At 44.1% G+C, this 18,150-nt stretch overlaps 1 protein-coding gene across 4 annotated transcripts in view; it reads left to right on the top strand.

The window, feature by feature from the left end:
• The first annotated feature begins 4,365 nt into the window (after positions 1-4,365).
• OSCP1 (organic solute carrier partner 1) overlaps positions 4,366-18,150 on the top strand; it is a 35,182-nt gene continuing 21,397 nt past the window's right edge. For 2 of the 4 annotated variants that reach the window (XM_002750619.7, XM_009000906.5), the window contains exons 1-3: positions 4,366-4,556; positions 11,445-11,474; positions 15,945-16,099. In XM_002750619.7, coding sequence (XP_002750665.4) covers positions 4,445-4,556; positions 11,445-11,474; positions 15,945-16,099 — 297 coding nt within the window. In that variant the 5' untranslated portion in view covers positions 4,366-4,444. The remainder of the gene's footprint in view (positions 4,557-11,444; positions 11,475-15,944; positions 16,100-18,150) is intronic. The other 2 variants (XM_002750618.7, XM_009000905.5) reach the window with 1 other exon arrangement.

Raw genomic sequence — 18,150 nt, 5'->3', positions numbered from 1 at the left:
AAGCTTGAAAAGCTGAAGCTGAGGTGTGAGAGGCTTTATATGCTAGGCTGAGAAGATTGTACACTGTCCACTAGGGAGTGGGGAGACAAAGTTTTAAAACTGAGGGAGTGGCTGGGCGTGGTGGCTTACGCCTGTAATCCTAGCACTTTGGGAGGCCAAGGTAGGCAGATCACGAGGTCAAGAGATCAAGACCATCCTGGCCAACATGGTGAAACCCCGTCTCTACTAAAATACAAAAATTAGCTGGGCGTGGTGGCACGCACCTATAGTCCCAGCTACTCAGGAGGCTGAGGCAGGAGAATTGCTTGAACCCAGGAGATGGAGGTTGCAGTGAGCCGAGATCACACCACTGCACTCCAGCCTGGCACCTGGCAACAGAGCAAGATGCTGTATCAAAAAAAACTAACTGAAGGAGTGATGATAATAACAGGTCTGTGTTTTAGATAGTTAAGCAACAGCTGTGTGGAAGGTAGATGGGAAGAGGAGAGATCAGGGCAGTGTATTGGGGGTGGGGGATACTGGTATTCACATAGAGAATCTGATCAAAACTACAAGTCCTACCCCCACGAACCTGTACATACACAAAGCATTGCTTATAAATTCTAGGGAGTTGTGGATACCTGCTTCCCCATAAAGCACATCCATTTACACCAGGTTAAGTACCAACGCCTTGAACCTGAGCATGCTTGGTATGTTTGAAGAACCCAAGGAAAACTCTTTAAAACAGAGCAAAGAGAATAGTGAGAAGCTAGGAGGTCAGAAAGGTAGGAAAGTACCAGGTGATGTAGAGTTTTCTGAGTGTTTTAGTCTGCTCAGCCTGCCGTAACAAGATACCATGGATTAGGTGATTTAGGATTTTTATTCTGAGTTCATTTTTTCAGTACTGGAGGCTGGGGATTCCAAGATCAAAGTACCAGCCAATTCAATTTCAGGCAAGGACTCTTCCTAGCTTGGAAAGGCCACCTTCTCAACGTCATCACATGGCCTTTCCCTCCTTCCATGCACTGGGGAAAGATCCCGCTCTCTTACAAGGCCCCTAATCCCATCATGAGGACTGTTCTCATACCTTATCTAACCCTAGTTACCTCTGAGAAGCCCCATCTCTAAATACCATAACACTGGGCTTCAGCATATGAATTTGGGGGGACACATTCAGCCCATAACGCTGCAGAAATACGCTGGACTTCACTCAGAGAAGGGAAGCCATTGAGGAAAGCCAAAAAGGGAGAAACGTGTATTAAAGTGCTATCCAAAGAGCAACTGGAAGTTTAGATCTAGGACTCAGTAGAGGGGTCTGGACTAGAGAGGCTTGCGAGTTGAACCCATGGGTGTAAATGAAATTGCCCAGGGACAGAGTGTACAAGAAAAAATGGGCTGGGTGCAGTGGCTCACACCTAAAATCCCAGCACTTTGGGAGGCCAAGGCAGGTAGATCACGAGGTTAGGAGTTCAAGACCAGCCTGGCCAAGATGATGAAACCCCATCTCTACCAAAAATACAAAAATGTGGCAGGCATCTGTAATCCCAACTACTCAGGAGGCTGAGGCAGGAGAATCGTGTGAACCCAGGCTGCAGAGGTTACAGTGAGCCGAAATCATGCCACTGCACTCCAGCCTGGGTGACAGAGTGAGACTCCATCTCAAAGCAAAAGGGCCACATTTGGATGAGAAGGATCATCTCTGAGAGCTTAGCGTGAGTCAGAAGGAGCAGCTGAGCTGGAGGAGAAGGTGAAGGAGAGATAGGACAGAGAGCCTAGGAGTCTGCACATGCAGAAATAAGAGGCTCAGAACTAAAGATGAACTATTCAGATATCACTTCCAGGAATTGTAGGGAAGGCCTTTAATGGGGCAGGATTTCCAAGTGGCCATGGCTAATTGGAGGTACTGTGTCAGAGGGCCAGGTGCCAACAGTTAAGGGGGCTAGCCCAGGGGAAGGAAAGAAAAAGGAACACATTTTAATAGATCAGGCCCTACTGCAAAGGCATTTGTGTGTTTTGGTTTGGTTGGTTTTTTTAGAGACAGGATCTTGCTATCTAGCCCCAACTGGAGTGCAGTTCACTAACTTCAAATTCCTGGGCTCAAGCAATCCTCCTACCTCTGCCTCCTAAGTAGCTAGGACTATATTAAGCCACTGTACCCAGTTAATTTTTTTATTTCTTGTGGAGATAGGGTCTCAGTATGTTGCCCAGGTTACCCAAACTCCTGGCCTCAAGCAGTCCTTGGCCTCCCAAATGCCTTGGCCTCCCAGAGCACTGGGATTACAGGCCTGAGCCACTGCATCCAACCAAAAGGCATTGTTTTAAGTGCTGCCTTAGGGACATTATCTACTATTCACAGCCACCTTTACTCCACACATTGGCTAATTATCCTCATTTTAGCCAGGAGAGATGAGAGAGCCCTGAGCCATGAGAGAACTGAGACTCAGGTCAGGTAACTTGTCCAAATTCATATAGCTGGGAAGAGAAAGGTCTAGGATTCAAAGCTGACACTGTCTTGACTCAGAGCCCATATCTTGTTCACTATACCACACTGCTTAGGGACCAAGAAAAAGGTCTGAGAAGCTAAAGGAAGAGTCTACACCACAGCAAACTCAAAAGTTTTTAGGAGCCAGGCAGGCAACAAAAATGCATGAAGGCCTAACATGAAGTAATGATGCTAAGGTGTTTATTACATTCCTGTCCTAGTTGTATTCCCATTTATTTAGACAGTTTTTGCTCTGTTCCCCAGGCTGGAGTACAGTGTTGCAATCTCAGCTCACTGCAACCTCCCTGTCCCAGGTTCAAGCAATTATCCTGCCTCAGCCTCTGAAGTAGTTTGGATTACAGGTGTGAGCCACCACACCCAGCTATTTTTTTTTGTATTTTTAGTAGAGACAGGGTTTCCCCATGCTTCAGCTTCCCAAACTGCGGGGATTACAGATGTGAGCCACTGCACCTGGCCTGTATTACCTTTTAAAACAGAGCACAGGGCAGGCAAAGTAACAAAATTAAACAAAGCCTTGGGCCACCAGTAGTGGGATACTGTATAATCCCAATGCTGAGATAGCAGTTAAGGGAGGGACTAAGAAGTATTCATGATGAAGCAGTTTCAGTGGGGTTTAGGGAGCATAATACCAGTTGCAATGAGGTGGGGAGTGAGGATGTTAAGGAAGTTCCAGTTGTGAGTGTTGTCAACTTGTTTAAAACACTTCACTGGAAGGAAAGGAAGGAAAACAGACTAGCAGGGATATGAGATGGAAGGAGAATGTTAATATAGGAAGGACTTGAGCTTGGTTATGTCAGGGCAAGACTTCCCAGTGGTGTGGTTATGAGGAAGAGGCAGCCTGCTAATGAGTTCAACTGGACAGCAGAGAGGAGGTAGCCAGGTAGTTGGCAGGGCCTTTAATCCCAACAACTAAGGAGTCTAAGGCAGGAGAATCACTCGAGGCCAGGAGTTCTAGGCTGCAGTAAGCCATGATGTTGGGAGTTCAAGACCAGCCAGACCAACAAGGAGAAGCTCTTTTGTTACTAAAAACACAAAAAACTAGCCAGGCGTGGTGGTGCATGCCTGCAATCCCCAGCTACTTGGGAGGCTGAGTCAGGAGAACTGTTTGAACCCTGGAGCCGGAAGTTGCAGAAAAAAAAAAAGAAAAAGAAAAGAAAAAAGGAAAAAAATTGGTTGGGAGGCCTTCGGAACAGCATTGAGGAGGGAACTTCCCGGAGTCCCCAGCACACAACCTCTGCGAGCTGGACACACGGGGACGGGCCTGGGTTGCTTCACCGAGTATGAAACCAGGATAGCCTTCAAGTAAATTTTAGGGAGGTGATGCAAACGACTCAGAACTTCTGATCCTTGCCCCGTCTAAAAGAAAAGTCAGCTACCATTTTTACTGAGTGCTTTCGGGGCGCTTCCATGATCTCACTGATCCCTTTCAGCCATCCTGTGATGAGTGCCAGCTCCACGTTACATAAGAGGAAGCCAAGGCTCAAACCCTGCCCGAAGTCACACAGCAACAAATCACTAGCCGTGATTCCAACCCAGGTCCGTCAGACCCGAGCCTGCTCTAAAGCTGTTCTGCCTGGGCTTTCCTCTCTCATAGGCACCTGAGGCCCCGCGCCAGCGCCGGGGTCCTGAGCTCCAGGCTGGCTGTGTCAAGGCCACCCGCAGACACTGGCCCGGCCCTCGCCCTTACGAGGGAGGAACTAGACTCAAGAGCACACCTCTTCAACTGCGGCAAACTTCGCGCCAGCGTCCGGCTCGGAACATTCCCCCCGGGGCAGTACTCCACCCAGACCAATTAGAGCCCGTCCTTACGGCACCTCCCACCAAACCGCCTTCTGATTGGCTTCCTTTTCCCGTCGCGGCGTTGCCCTGGCAACCAGACTACTGGGACGCGGCGGCCTGGCCTTTAGGCCACTGACTAACGAACCCCGGGCCTCTTCACCAGCCCAGCTTGCTTCCAGCACCATGTCGATGCGGACGCTACCGCTGCTCTTCTTGAATTTGGGCGGGGAGATGCTTTACATCCTGGACCAACGGCTGCGGGCCCAGCACATCCCGGGAGACAAGGCCCGCAAAGGTGAGAGGCTCCCGGCCCACTCAGCCAGACCCGCAATCCGCAGCCCGGCCCTCTCACCATCGCCCTAACACCCACAGCCAGACCTGCACCACTACACACTTCACTCTTATAACCAGGGACCTTTCTTACAAGCCACAAACCCCATCCAGTTGGAGCCCCTCAGAAGTCAAATCCCCCAAAAGCTTTTTTCACAGCAGAGGAATTTAATACTCCCAGTGGACCTTAGGGTGCCTCATCTTCCTAATTTCCCCATCTCTTCAAATGCGAGAGGTGATTTCCCAGTCTCTTTTATCAATCAGTCCCTTCCGAATGTAGGAGTCCTAGCTGCCCACCATCTGGCATCATACCCCTTGCTAGTCCAAACACATCCTCTTTACCCCCAAGGAAGAGGTTCTGATTTGTTTTTTGTTTGTTTTGTTTTGTTTTTTTTGAGACAGAGTCCCACTCTGTCACCCAGGCTGGAGTGTCATGGCACGATCTCGGCTAACGGGGCAACCTCCGCCTCCTAGGTTCCGGCAATTTTCGTGCTTCAGCCTCCCAAGTAGCTGGGATTACAGGCATGCACCACCACCCCCGGCTTTTTGTATTTTTAGTAGAAATGGGGTGTCGTCATGTTTCCCAGGGTGGTCTTGAATTCCTGGCCTCAAGTGATCGGCGCACCTTGGCTGCCCAAAGTGTTGGGATTACAGGCGTGAGCCACCATGCTGGGTTCAGGTTCTGATTCTTCATTCCTTTATGGCAATATCTTTCCACATAAGCTGGAGATTGGTCTTACTCATGTCAGAAGCTATTTCTAGAAATTTGGGGTTCTAAAATAATATAGCTAAATACGAAAAAGTAAGAAAGTTATAAATCTCCTCACAAGTATTGGAGGGGAATACAATTGTGAAAATAATTATATGAGAGCTTTGAAAATGCAAAATCTGGGCTGGGCACAGTGGCTCACACCTGTAATCCCAGCACTTTGGGAAGCCAAGACAGACGGATCATGAGGTCAGGAGTTTGAGACCAGCCTGGCCAATATGGTGAAACCCTGTCTCTACTAAAAATACAAAAACTAGCTGGGCATGGTGGCACGTGTCTGTAATCCCAGCTACTCAAGAGGCTGAGGCAGGAGAATTGCTTGAACCTGGGAGGTGGAGGTTGCAGTGAGCTGAGATCGCTCCATTGCACTCCAGCTTGGGCAACAGAGCAAGACTCCATCTCAAAAAAAAAAAAAAGAAAAGAAAAAAAATGCAAAATCTGGCTCCCATGGACACCATACTAATCCCCAGAAAAATGACGACTCAGAACACTCTGCCACTCTGTTCCTTTTCCTCTTTTCCTCCCTTCTCAGCAAAAAACTGCTTATACCAAATTTCCTAAATTAAGTATGAAGGAAATAATGTATTTCAAAGTAGAGGAAGAAAAGTTGAAAAGCCAATTGATATGGCCACAAATTAAAACATTCTCCCTACTAATCTTTTTTTTTTTTTTCTGAGATGGAGTTTCACTCTTGTTGCCCAGGTTGTACAGTGACACAATCTCGGCTCACAGCAACCTCTGACTCCCAGGTTCAAGCAATTCTCCTGCCTCGGCCTCCCAAGTAGCTGGAATTACAGGCATGCACCACCACACCTAGCTAATTATATATTTCCAGTAGAGATGGGGTTTCACCATGTTGGACAGACTGGTTTCAAACTTCTGACCTCAGGTGATCCGCTCACCTCAGCCTCCCAAAGTACTGGGTTTACAGGTGTGAGCCACTGCGCCCAGCCCTCCATTAATCTTTGTATGCTCAATTGATGTTTAACATACATATTCAGATGCTAAGCATACAGATTCAGATATTAACTATTGTGTGTATGTGACTGAGTCCGAGTTCGTGCATAAAGAGCTAAAAAGGACTCCCTGTAGCATACTCCCTCCATTCATTCTGCACATTGTGGCCAATGAGCTTTCTAAAATGCTTATCTGTCCATACTTGCCCCTGCCTAAAACCCTTTGTCACCTTTCCACTGCCATCTGGGTTAAGACCAGTTCCTGCACAGGACATTTCAAGGCCCTTCCTGATCTGATGATATCTGTCTTCCTCTGCAGTCCCGTCTTCCACCACTGCCTGCCTTCTATTTCCCACTAATACCAAACTGCTTGTAGATCTCTGCTTAAACCATGTTTGTTCATGTTTCTGTGCTAGTAATTCCCATCACTACATTCTTCCCCTTCGATCCTGCATTATTCAACTTAAGAATTCTCTCCTTCAGGGACCCTCCGCATATGCAGAAAGGGCCTGCACATGCTCTCATAGCACCCTGTGCTCCCATAGCACCCCATGCCTACTTCTGGCTGCCTTATCCCTGGCCATACTATACTGAAATGATCTGTACGTATGTCTGTCTTCCACTTGACTGTCTCATTCGTCTTTATACTACAGCACCTACCATAATTCCTAGACCAGAATAAATTCGTGATCAATAAATGTTTGTTGAGTTGATTATCTAAATTGGCAGTTTTGTATAGCATTGTCATGTTTTCTTTGAGAGGATTCTGTTTTCCTTGGTGCCTGTGTGATCTGACTTCAGGCTAGTGGCACCAGTGAGGTAACATGCTGGCGTCCTCAGACTGCTGGGTAGCCTGCATCTTGGAAGATAGTGTCAATTGGCAATTAAGAGCATACTTTCTAGAGTCTTACAGACCTAGGTCCCGATTCCAGCTTCACCATTTAACTAATTGCATGACCTTCAGGTATAACCTCAAGTTTATGGAAAAACTTGTTTTTCCATATATATATATAAGGTATATATATATATATATATACCTTAAAGCAAAGTTGTAAGGATTGAATGAAATAATGTATTTATTATGTTTAACAGAATGAGTAATAGGTATCTTTCAACAGGAGGTCTGGGCAAGGCCCTCTGAATACTAGGGGACAGCTTTACCTTTAGGAGTTATAGCTTTTATTCTGGTTTTGCTAAACATGGTTTTAGGGAGTTTCAGCCATCTTTAGTAATGTACATTAGCACACTCATTCATTCCAAAGTTTTTGATACAATGTCAAACACTATGTGAGGTACTAGATAAAACCCAATGCAGCCCTTCTGGACGTTCACTGGAGGTAGGGCTATTGATCAGTCCACTCCAGTCACTGACTCTAAATGACAACAATCAACAATAAAATGATGAAATATTAAGCACTTACTTTGTACCAAGGGCTCCTCTTAAACACCTTTATCCTCCCAATTATTGTAATCCATAGGTAATATTACTATCCCCATTTTACAGATGGAGAAACTAAGACTAATTTGCCCAGAGTTACATGGCTGGTAAGAGGAAAAGTAAAGGATTTGAGCCCAGGGCATCAGGCTCCAAAGCTCGTACTCAGCCAGTGTCCCCTAAACCACTATACTCTGCTGCCATACCCCAGGAACGATATCAGAATCTTTGTGGCGGTTGGTAGGTCAGGAAGAGAGGGAGGAGTTTGAAAAACATATACCCAATATACTCACTGATTTTATCAAAGTCAGCTGATGGAGATTTGTACAAGATAGTGTGAGATCTCAGGGTAGAGAGTATAGGATTCAAAGAGCTGAGAAACACTGATCTCTTCCACAGATTCCACCATTTTGAGTTGGTGTGGCTGCTGGAGCGGGATCCCCGTAACAGATCCCTGTACACAGGAGCCTATAAAAGACTAGACTTGGTAAACTAGTCCTCTTCGAAGCTTTGAATGGAAATCAGATTTCTTCTAGATGTTTTCATGATCTTATCCAACTAATTGGTCTCCTGGAGGCCATCCCTGTTCCCACAAGGCCAAGGCAGATGTTGCAGCTTCCCCCCACAACGCAGCCTCTAGTTGAGCATTCAACAGAAAGGAAGTACTCGCTCTATGGGGCAACTATCGAGTGTTGCATATTGCATGTTGTCTCCTGTTTTAAGCAATAGCGAGAATAATAAAAGCTACCTTTGCCTCTTAAATATATTTATAAATAAGACCTTTTTTTTTTCTTTTGAGACAGAGTCTCACTTTGTTGCCAGGCTGGAGAGCACTGGCGTGATCTCAGCTCACTGCAATCTCTGCCTCCCGGATTCAAGCAATTACCCTGTCTCAGCATCTCGAGTAACTGGGACTACAGGCGTGCATTACCATGCCTGGCTAATTTTTTGCATTTTGGTAGAGACAGCGTTTCACCATGTTGGCTGGGATGGTCTCAATCTCTTGACTTCGTGATCCGCTTGCCTCAGCCTCCCAAAGTTCTGGGATGACAGGTGTGAGCCACCACGTCTGGCCCAAGACCTTATTATATTTTGCTTACATTCCTCATTTTACAGGAGCGGAAACTAAGGCATGTGGCCACAAAGTGATTTTTCCAAGACATGCCAATCACAGTGTAGTATGAGCAAGCAAAGGGCAGTGAGACTCTGTTTTTATTTTCCTAGTTTCAGTTTAAGGACTAGCTCTGAATAGCCTTGGGCCTGCCCCCACTCAAAAGACAACAAAAGTAGAGTTGTCACAAATAAGTCATCTGGAGAAATAATAGAAAAATAGGGTGTTTCTCTTCCCTGGACTCTCAGGAGGAAAGGAGTGGGGAGCGCACAGCACTACAGAGACCCCTGCTGGCGCTCAGCCTGCTTGCCTTCAGGAGCATCTGCCAGTTCCATTTTATCAGTGAGAGTCACTGTCCTTCAGAGCTGACCCCCTTACAGCACCACTATTCCCAAATACACCTGCACGGGGATTAAAACTCCACCTCCCTGAATTCCCACAAGGTTATCACACTAGACCACCAGTTAAATAAATGCCGCAGAGGCCGGGCCCAGTGGCTCATGCCTATAATCCCAGCACTTTGGGACACTGAGGCGGACGGATCACCTGAGGTCACGAGTTCAAGACCAGCCTGGCCAACATGGTGAAAACCCATCTCTACAAAAAATACAAAAATTACCCAGGCGTGGTGGCACATGCCTGTAATTCCAGCTACCCGGGAGACTGAGGCAGGAGAATCACTTGAACCTGGGAGACAGGTTGCAGTGAGCCAAGATCCTGCCACTGCACTCCAGCCCGGGTGACAGAGTGAGAATCTATCTCAAAATAAATAAACAAATAAAAAATAAATGCCACAGAAAGATAATGTGGACGTTGTACCAAAGAAAACAGTATATGCCAAACTCTTGGTATTTTCTTTTCAAAAGCTCGTGACTCTTGATGGGGGAAGATGATGAATTTTCCCAGAGGAATGTGACCTTGCAATGGAAACCCTTTGCTGCTGGTTAGGACATGGCACTGGGCATGCTCTCACACTGCTCTGTTGAGAGCTGTTGGTATTAATGCATTGAAGCCATGTATATGCTTTAATTATAACTTCAGAAATCACCCCTAGTGCCACAATCCAGTGGCAAATATTTCCAAAAGAAACTATTAATTACACAATGGTTTTAGGGGGATTTTTTTGTTTTTTGAGACAGAGTGTGGCTCTGTCACCCAGGCTGGAGTACAGTGGCGCAATTTCCACTCTCTGCAACCTTCACCTCTTGGGTTCAAGAGATTCTCCTGCTTCAGCCTCCTGAGTAGCTAGGACTACAGGTGCACACCTCTACACCCTGCTAATTTGTGTATTTTTTGGTAGAGATGGAGTTTCACCATGTTGGCCAGGCTGGTCTCAAACTCCTGACCTCCAGTGATCTGTCTGCCTTGGCCTCCCAGAGTTCTGGGATTACAGGCATGAGCCACTGTGCCTGGCCAAAATGTTTTAAAATACAGATGTGTATAGAACTTTTTTATCTGGGGTGGTTTTTCTAGATTGAAATCTCTGCAAAAAATGAAGGATAGGAAAAAAGTCATCTTTCATCCTTTATGGGTGGTGTCTAATGTCCCTCAGTAGAGAAAGCAGACCTTGAAGAGAAGCCAGCTAAGCATTTGATGTGTGTTATGCCTTTATCCCCACAATAGGCCTGTGAGGTAGGTGCTATTATGATCACTGTTTTACAAATGAAACTGAGGTTAAACAGGTTGCTTGAAGTTTATATAGCTAGTAAGTAGAGCCAGGTCTCAACCCACAGAGTCTTGACTCTCACCGATTTCTCTAGCCAACTGCATTTTTCCTTATTTGGTCTCCTCTTGGGATCTCCCCGACTGCCTTTGTCCTCAGCAGCTTTCTTTATAGTGGTGCTATCATTATTCCTTTCTTTTTACATGGAAATCATGCATCTATATATATATAAAGTAAAACAGAAACAAACGCTGACATGTTTTCCTTTTAATTCACATTTCAAGTTTTCTAATTTGAGCAGTTCCATCTGTACTCTACAAAGGGAAATCTTACATTAATAAAAAAAAAAAAACTCAGATTGTACACAAAGAAACTCTTTTCTCTGCCTGTTCTTGGAATTATTCTTCCTCATGGAGGCTAGCATCTTTAAAAGCCTGCTACTGAATGATATGTTTTCTCGTAGCATTAGAGAGCATGATTTCTTGAGCCTTTCAAAATGAACCACAGGGCTGGGTGTGGTGGCTCACACTTGTAATCCTAGCACTTTGGGAGGCCGAGGTGGGTGGATCACCTGAGCTCAGGAGTTCAAGACCAGCCTGGCCATCATGGTGACACCCCATCTTAGAAAAAAAGAAAAAGAAAAAAAAAAATGAACCTCAGGATAGCTAATCCTCCTCAGTTTATGCTTTTAGCCCACTCACTATAAAACATAGCCTTTCTTGAGCTTTTTTGAAATAGGTTGTTTATTCATCATCCTTTTAAAGGTTTCAAATAGAAGTCAGTGTGTTCACGTTAGACATTAAATACAAACGTGAAAATTTCGTAGATAAGATCATTGAAATTGACATGTTTAAAGCCTCCTTGAAAATAATGTTCTTGCTTCATGAACTGGTGTTTTCTCTTTATATGCTTCATGTAGATGAATGGACAGAGGTGGACAGAAAACGAGGTATGCTATCTCTGGGCTGCATGTATTCAGTCTGCATCCACAGGTTCACTCAGGCCTTTATCAGCAGGGTTTAAAGTGGGACCACTTGAAATAGTTCAAAGTAAGAAAACAGGCATGAGTTTGTATTTAGCTGAGATATTGGCTATACATTTGAATCTTTTACTTAAGAGGAATAAATACAGCATGTAAGATGAAAACTAAGCAAACTGACCAAAACGCCACACTGATGGATCTATCTCCTTTTCTCGGTTCCAAGCTTTGTAGGGACAGCTAGGGCAATAGCTATACTTGGGGGTATGTTATCCTATTTGGCAGTCCTTAAAACAACCTTGTTAAAGTGTCACGTAACCAAAGAATTGTGCTTCGACATGAGTGACCCTCCCAGAGCCATTTTCCTAAGCACACAGAGCAACCAAGAAAAATGGAAGCATGTAACTGCATGGCTGCCAGGACTGTGGGCAGAAGGCATGACATCATGCATGCAGTGTGGCCTCATCATGTGAAAGCTTCAGTTTCCCCTTACCTACTACAAGCAGCAAACCTGAAAAAGTTGTCAACTCCTGAGAATAAAGCCTTAGACTTTCTCAGCCTTTAAATATCTCAGGTACCTTCTGTCATTGGACATTTGGGTGTGGTTTGTGCCTATCATCAGCCATACTCTTCAATATTTTAAATGCTCTCACCACACCCAGTATGCTGAGAAAATAGCCTATATAATATTTAAGAGGCTGGGCACAGTTGGCTTATGCCTAAATCCCAGCATTATGGGAAGCGGAGGCAGGAGGATCACTTGAGGGCAGGAGTTCGAGACCAACCTGGCCAAAATGGTAAAAAACCGTCTCTACTAAAAATATAAAAATTAGCCAGGCATGGTGACGGGCACTTATAATCCCAGTTACTTGAGAGGCTGAGGCAGGAGAATCGCTTGAACCTGGAAGGTGAAGGTTGCAGTGAGCTGAGATCATGGCACTGCACTCTAGCCTGGGCGACAGCAAGACTCTGCTTCAAAAATAATAATATTTGAGAGCACAGACATTAAAGTCAAACAGACTTCATTCTAATTTCAGGTCCATCACTAGCTGTGTGACCTTGGACTTTAAACTCTATGATTCAGTTTTCCTCCTTAATAGAATGAGGATAATACATAATTTGAGGATAAGTGGTTGGGGAAAAAAAAAGAATGAGGATAATAATTCAGAGTTGACTTGAAGTTTAAATGAAATAATGCATATAAAGTTCTAAGCCCAGTGTCTGGGACATAGAAAGGATTCACACATGGTAACTATTCAGGAGTGTTTCCTCTCTCTTAATTCTTGGTTCCAGATTTCTTATTTCCATTAACAAGTCAATTTAGAGCAGAGGTAATTGGTAAAAACTTGATTGCTTTCATCAAGATAATTACTTCATCAGACCAGGCTCGAAGAAAAGCCCAACTGAAGTGCTTGATACACTTTCATTGTATTTCACAACCATCATTTGACACTTCTCCTTGAGCAATTTTTGACCTACCCCATGATGCATTGCAGAATTTCAGGTGTGAAGTGTGGATTTTTCAGGGCTTTTCATATACATAATTGAATAATTGAAATTTATTTTAACAGAAGTGTTGAAAAATAATGAACAGAAACCGACTTCATAATCTGAACCCAAGACTAGAGGCTTGCTATGTTAAGAACCTAATTACCAACTTTCTGAAGCTCCGGTGAAAAAAAAACCCTTCCCTCCCCTGCCTTAGTCTCTTCCTGATCAAATCTGACTCCTGCTATATTCCTGCCTCTTGAAAAGTATGCAGAACTCATTTGCATGCCAAAAACCAACACTTAGACTAACGGGTGGGTCTGATTCAAACTATTTCTTCAGGGATGTTAGGGTGAAGGGAAAAAACAACAAACAAATTTTTTAAAAAACTCTTTCTCAGGATTAAACTTAAAGATGATGTGCTGCTTCTCTAGGGCAAGGATACTTTTATCCCTGTGGTGTTGATTTCAGTGTCTGGTACATAATAGGTCTGCCTCAGCCAAGGGCTGGGTGAAGCAAACCATAAGACAAAAACATGTTGATGTGTGCCTCCATCTTCTTTCCAAAGAATGAAATGAGAAGAGGGGGCCCTAGGTGTCCTGGCCCTACCATTAAACTGCCATTTCCTCTTTGGGGACATTTGCACTCACTGCTCTGCCCACAAGGACAGACCCTGCCATCCTCTTCCCAGCATGAACTGTCTGCAAGCTCTTGTGCCAGGAGCCGTGGTGCTGCAAAGCTTCTTCACTTCCCGGGGCACAGGCTTCATTTTGTTTTTTACTTTGCCCAAGTAGCTAACAATCACCTTGGGGTATTCTTTATCCAGAACTGATTTATCTGGGTCTAAGCTATTTTCCTCGCTCCTAAGAAGGGCTCAAAGACCCCAGAGAAATGACTCTGCACCTAGGTGAACAGTAGCTCTTTGTAAGCATTAACCTAACCAGAGCTGATGTGATGCTTTAACTTGAATTCTTCTTCTTTGGCACTCCTCCCTGGCTTACATAAGTCTGTGGAAAATTCTTCATATTCCCTCTTTTGAGGACTTATGTGTGGCTTTTCAGTTGTGCCTGTTTCCTTGCAAATGCTGCATTTTATGTAGTAGCCTACATAAAATGTAGGTAAGAAAATGTAGGTAAGGAAAATACCTATATTTATGTAGGTAAGGAAATATGGGTAAGCAAAAAATTAGAAAACCCAGTTTATTCTGGTCAGGCATGAGGCAGACCTGAAAGAGTTCTGTGTCCCTCGGAGCTGTCCACGCTGGGGAAATGTTAGGGCACATCAAGGGCAAGCTGTGGTGGTTTGAAATTGTCAGATGTCGGGGACACCCTATGTTGGTAATGGATTTGGTTCTTCACTGAGTAGTAGGAACAGTCTAGAGTAAAAGCTAAAGGTCAAATGTGAGTTTAGCATTTCTGTAAGGAGCCACAGTAAGTTCATTTGTGTCACTGGGTGTGTTGGGGGGTGATGTATACCCTCTCCCCTCTCTCTGTAGCCCTTCCATTTAAGATTTAAGTACAACCAGCCCTCAGCTCCCTCTTCCTCCATAAAATGCATTGAAATGCTTTAAATTTCTGGCGTGAACCCAGAGGGTACTTCTGTCAATTGCTTACAGGTAGAGAGTGCCTAAAATAATCACTTCACTGCTCTACCTTGCCTCTGCTCTAAAGACGCATGGCCACAGGCAATCATCTGGAGTGTCCTTTGTGTTCAGCAAAAGAAGGAAGAATTTTCCTAATTCAGTAATAACCACTCATGTTTAATAAGTGATTTTGTATAATTATTTTAAGTAACCCAGTTTTCTTTTAGATTTGAATTTCTATAAGTGTATATTCTCAGTATCCACATATGCTCACATTTAGGTCAGGATAACTGGTTTAATTAAGGATAATCTATGTTCAGTCATGTCTGTTCCTATTTCTCATACCTGAGGGTTTTCCTGGCCCTTAACTAGTAATATTTTATTCAGTAGTGCAAAATATCTAGATGAATGAAGACCTGAAACTATAGACACTTTGGTTTGCACACTTCTTTCTCACCAGAGGGAAACTTTCCATTTGAACAACAGTGTGAGATACAGCACTATACTGTAATATCAATATTACAGATCAAATGTGGAAAGTAAGACATTCAAAAATGGTGCTATTCAAAAGTACACGTCTTATGGAGACATTACAAGGGTTTTAATCTCTAACCAGTGGATAGACTTGTCTATTTTCATGAGATGTTATTAAGAGTCATTGTTGGTCCCTTTTTTATAATATTTAATTTTAATTGAAAATGTTTAGATTTGCTTTTAAAAATTATAGGAATTTTTCTTTTTTCTTTTTTTTTTTTTTTTTGAGACAGGATCTCCTGTTGCCTAGGCTGGAGTACAGTGGGACCATCAGAGCTCACTGCATCGTTGAATTCCTGGGCTCAAGTGATCCTCCTGCCTCAGCCTCCAGGCCTGCCACCACACCCAGCAAATTGCCTTGAATTTTTTGTAGAGACGGGCTAACTATGTTGCCCAGGCTGATCTCAAACTCCTGGCCTTAAGTGATCCTCCAGCCTTGGTCTGCCAAAGCGCTGGGATTATAGGCATGAGCCTCCACACCCAGCCAGTAATCTTTTTTAAATAAAGAAGAAATATTCTCCTTACCATCAAGTGAGATAATATTTATTTAAGTTTATAATCTCTGAGCCACAACACATTGGTGCCTTGTCATCATTTATGTCTGCCCTGAAATGGCATCATATGGCATCATAAAGCACTCTCAGAGCCCTGCTTTCTACTGGGACACCTGTGTGGTGCCCACAGGGAGCTTGATCTCACCAGCCACACAGCATCCAATTCTGTACTATACATACTATGCTATACAGCTCTTGGCTCCTGTACCCATACACAAAGAGCATTTCGAGATAGCCTTGCTTCAATACCTTGCTCAGCTGTATTCTCTCTTGTCTCTGCAGTTCTGAATGACATCATTTCAACCATGTTCAATAGAAAGTTTATGGAGGAATTATTCAAACCTCAAGAGCTCTACTCCAAGAAGGCCCTGAGGACTATCTATGAGCGCCTGGCCCATGCCTCCATTATGAAACTGAACCAGGCCAGCATGGATAAGGTGAACAGACAGCTGCCTTTGTTATTTTGGTTGCATTTTTTGTAGCTTTTGTGGTTGCTCATAGATTGGGCTCACAGGAGATGATGTATGCAGTGGTTCCATGCAAGAAACAGGCGTGTGTAAATACTAGTAGTTGTTGAATTTTGGAGTTGGGAAAGACCTCAGAAATCATTCACAACAACCTCTGTGTTGTTTATGTCATTCCACCTCCCCAAAGAAAGTGCTGGGTTTTGTTTGTTTGTTTTTGAGACAGGGTCTCACTCTGTTATCCAGGCTGGAGTGCAGTAGTACAGTCATAGCTCACTGCAGTCTTGATCTCCCAGGCTCAAGCAGTTCTCCTGCTTCAGACTCCCAAGTAGCTGGGACTACCGGCACATGCCACCACACTGGCTAATTTTTTAATTTTTGTAGAGACAGGGTCTCACTTTGTTGCCACAACTGGTCTCGAACTCCTGGGCTCAAGCGATCCTCCTGCCTCAGTCTCCCAAAGTGCTAGGATTACAGGTGTGAGCCATTGCACCTAGACAAGAGTGCTGGCTTTTATGCCCATATTTATGAACCTCAGGAACACATCCCTTAACACAATAAAAGCACTCAACCCTGGCTGGGTGTGGTAGCTCACACCTGTAATCCCAGCACTTTGAGAGGCAGGCAGATCACTTGAGGTCAGGAGTTTGAGACCAGCCTGGCCAACATGGTGAAACCCCTTTTCTACTAAAAATACAAAACTTAGCTGGGTATGGTGGTGGGCGCCTGTAATCTCAGCTACTCAGGAGGCTGAGGCACGAGAATCACTTGAACCCAAGAGGCAGAGGGTGCAATGAGACGAGATCACGCCACTGCACTCCAGCCTGGGCGACAGAGTAGGACTTTGTCTCAGAAATAAATAAATAAATTTAAAAAAAAAAAAAATACTCAACCCTAAAACTTTAATTCTGCCTCATTCCTCACAAATCTCAGCTCTACAATGCAGAAACCAGATATTTTTTAGAGCAAGTTAAAAAACAGTCTTTACTCATAATGTGAACATATCTATTTCTTTGGGAAACAAATTATTGGAATGCTCTGATTCTTTAAGTAATAATTCCTTCAAGAATATATCTACCTCTGAATAATAATAGTAATAATTCTACATAAATGGCAAGGGACAGACAAGTCTGTTTGGAAGAATTCTAAATGATTTATGCATATACTCTGCCCTGAGGGAGGAAGAGTGTAACTCCCCACTAGTTAGGTGGGGGCTGCACTTCAAAGAGTATGATATGGGAAGGAGGGAAGAAATAGTTAGCTTTACAGTAGAGAAACTTGATAAACTACCCCAACCAGATGGTCAAGGTCAACATCAACAGTGATGAGTCATGTTGCCAGTATGTACCCTAACATGATGTGATGCAAATGGTGCTTCTCCTCTGTGGTCTTCCTCCCCAAAACTCAGAACCCCAGTCTAACCCTAAGAAAAACATCACACAAATACTGTCAGGCAGTCATGCTTACAAAATACCTGACCAGTACTCAAAACTGTGAAGGTCACCAAAATCAAGGAAAGTCAGAGAAACTGTCACAGCCAAGAGGAGCCCACGGACACATGACAATGGGATATAATGTGTGTTCCAAAAAAAATCCCTGGCTTGGATTTTGGAACAGAAATAGGATGTTAGGGGGAAAATAATGAAATCTTTAAAGTTTGGTTTTTAGTTAATTGAAAATATAATAAGAATTCCTTTATAGCTTCCTCCATTACATGAATGAGGACTACCAGGCACAGCATCTTGTGGCTCTAATTACAGCACTTTGGGTTTGAGGCCAGGAATTTAAGACCAGCTTGGGCAACACAGCAAGACCCAATCTCTACAAAAAAAAATGTTTAAAGGCTGGGTGCAGTGGCTTATGCCAGTAATCCCAGCTCTTTGGGAGGCCAAGGCAGGAGAATCGTTTGAGCCCAGGAGTTCAAGACCAGCCTTGGCAATATAGCAAGACCCCGTCTCTAAAAAAATAGAAAGAAAAAATTTCAAAATCATGACAACTGATGGTGGGAGTCAGATTTGCAGAAT

Source organism: Callithrix jacchus, chromosome 7, assembly GCF_049354715.1.
Source record: "Callithrix jacchus isolate 240 chromosome 7, calJac240_pri, whole genome shotgun sequence".
In the NCBI taxonomy this organism is placed as follows: domain Eukaryota; kingdom Metazoa; phylum Chordata; class Mammalia; order Primates; family Cebidae; genus Callithrix; species Callithrix jacchus.
Note: the sequence above shows the minus strand (reverse complement) of the source record. Positions and strands in the feature narration are given on the sequence as shown.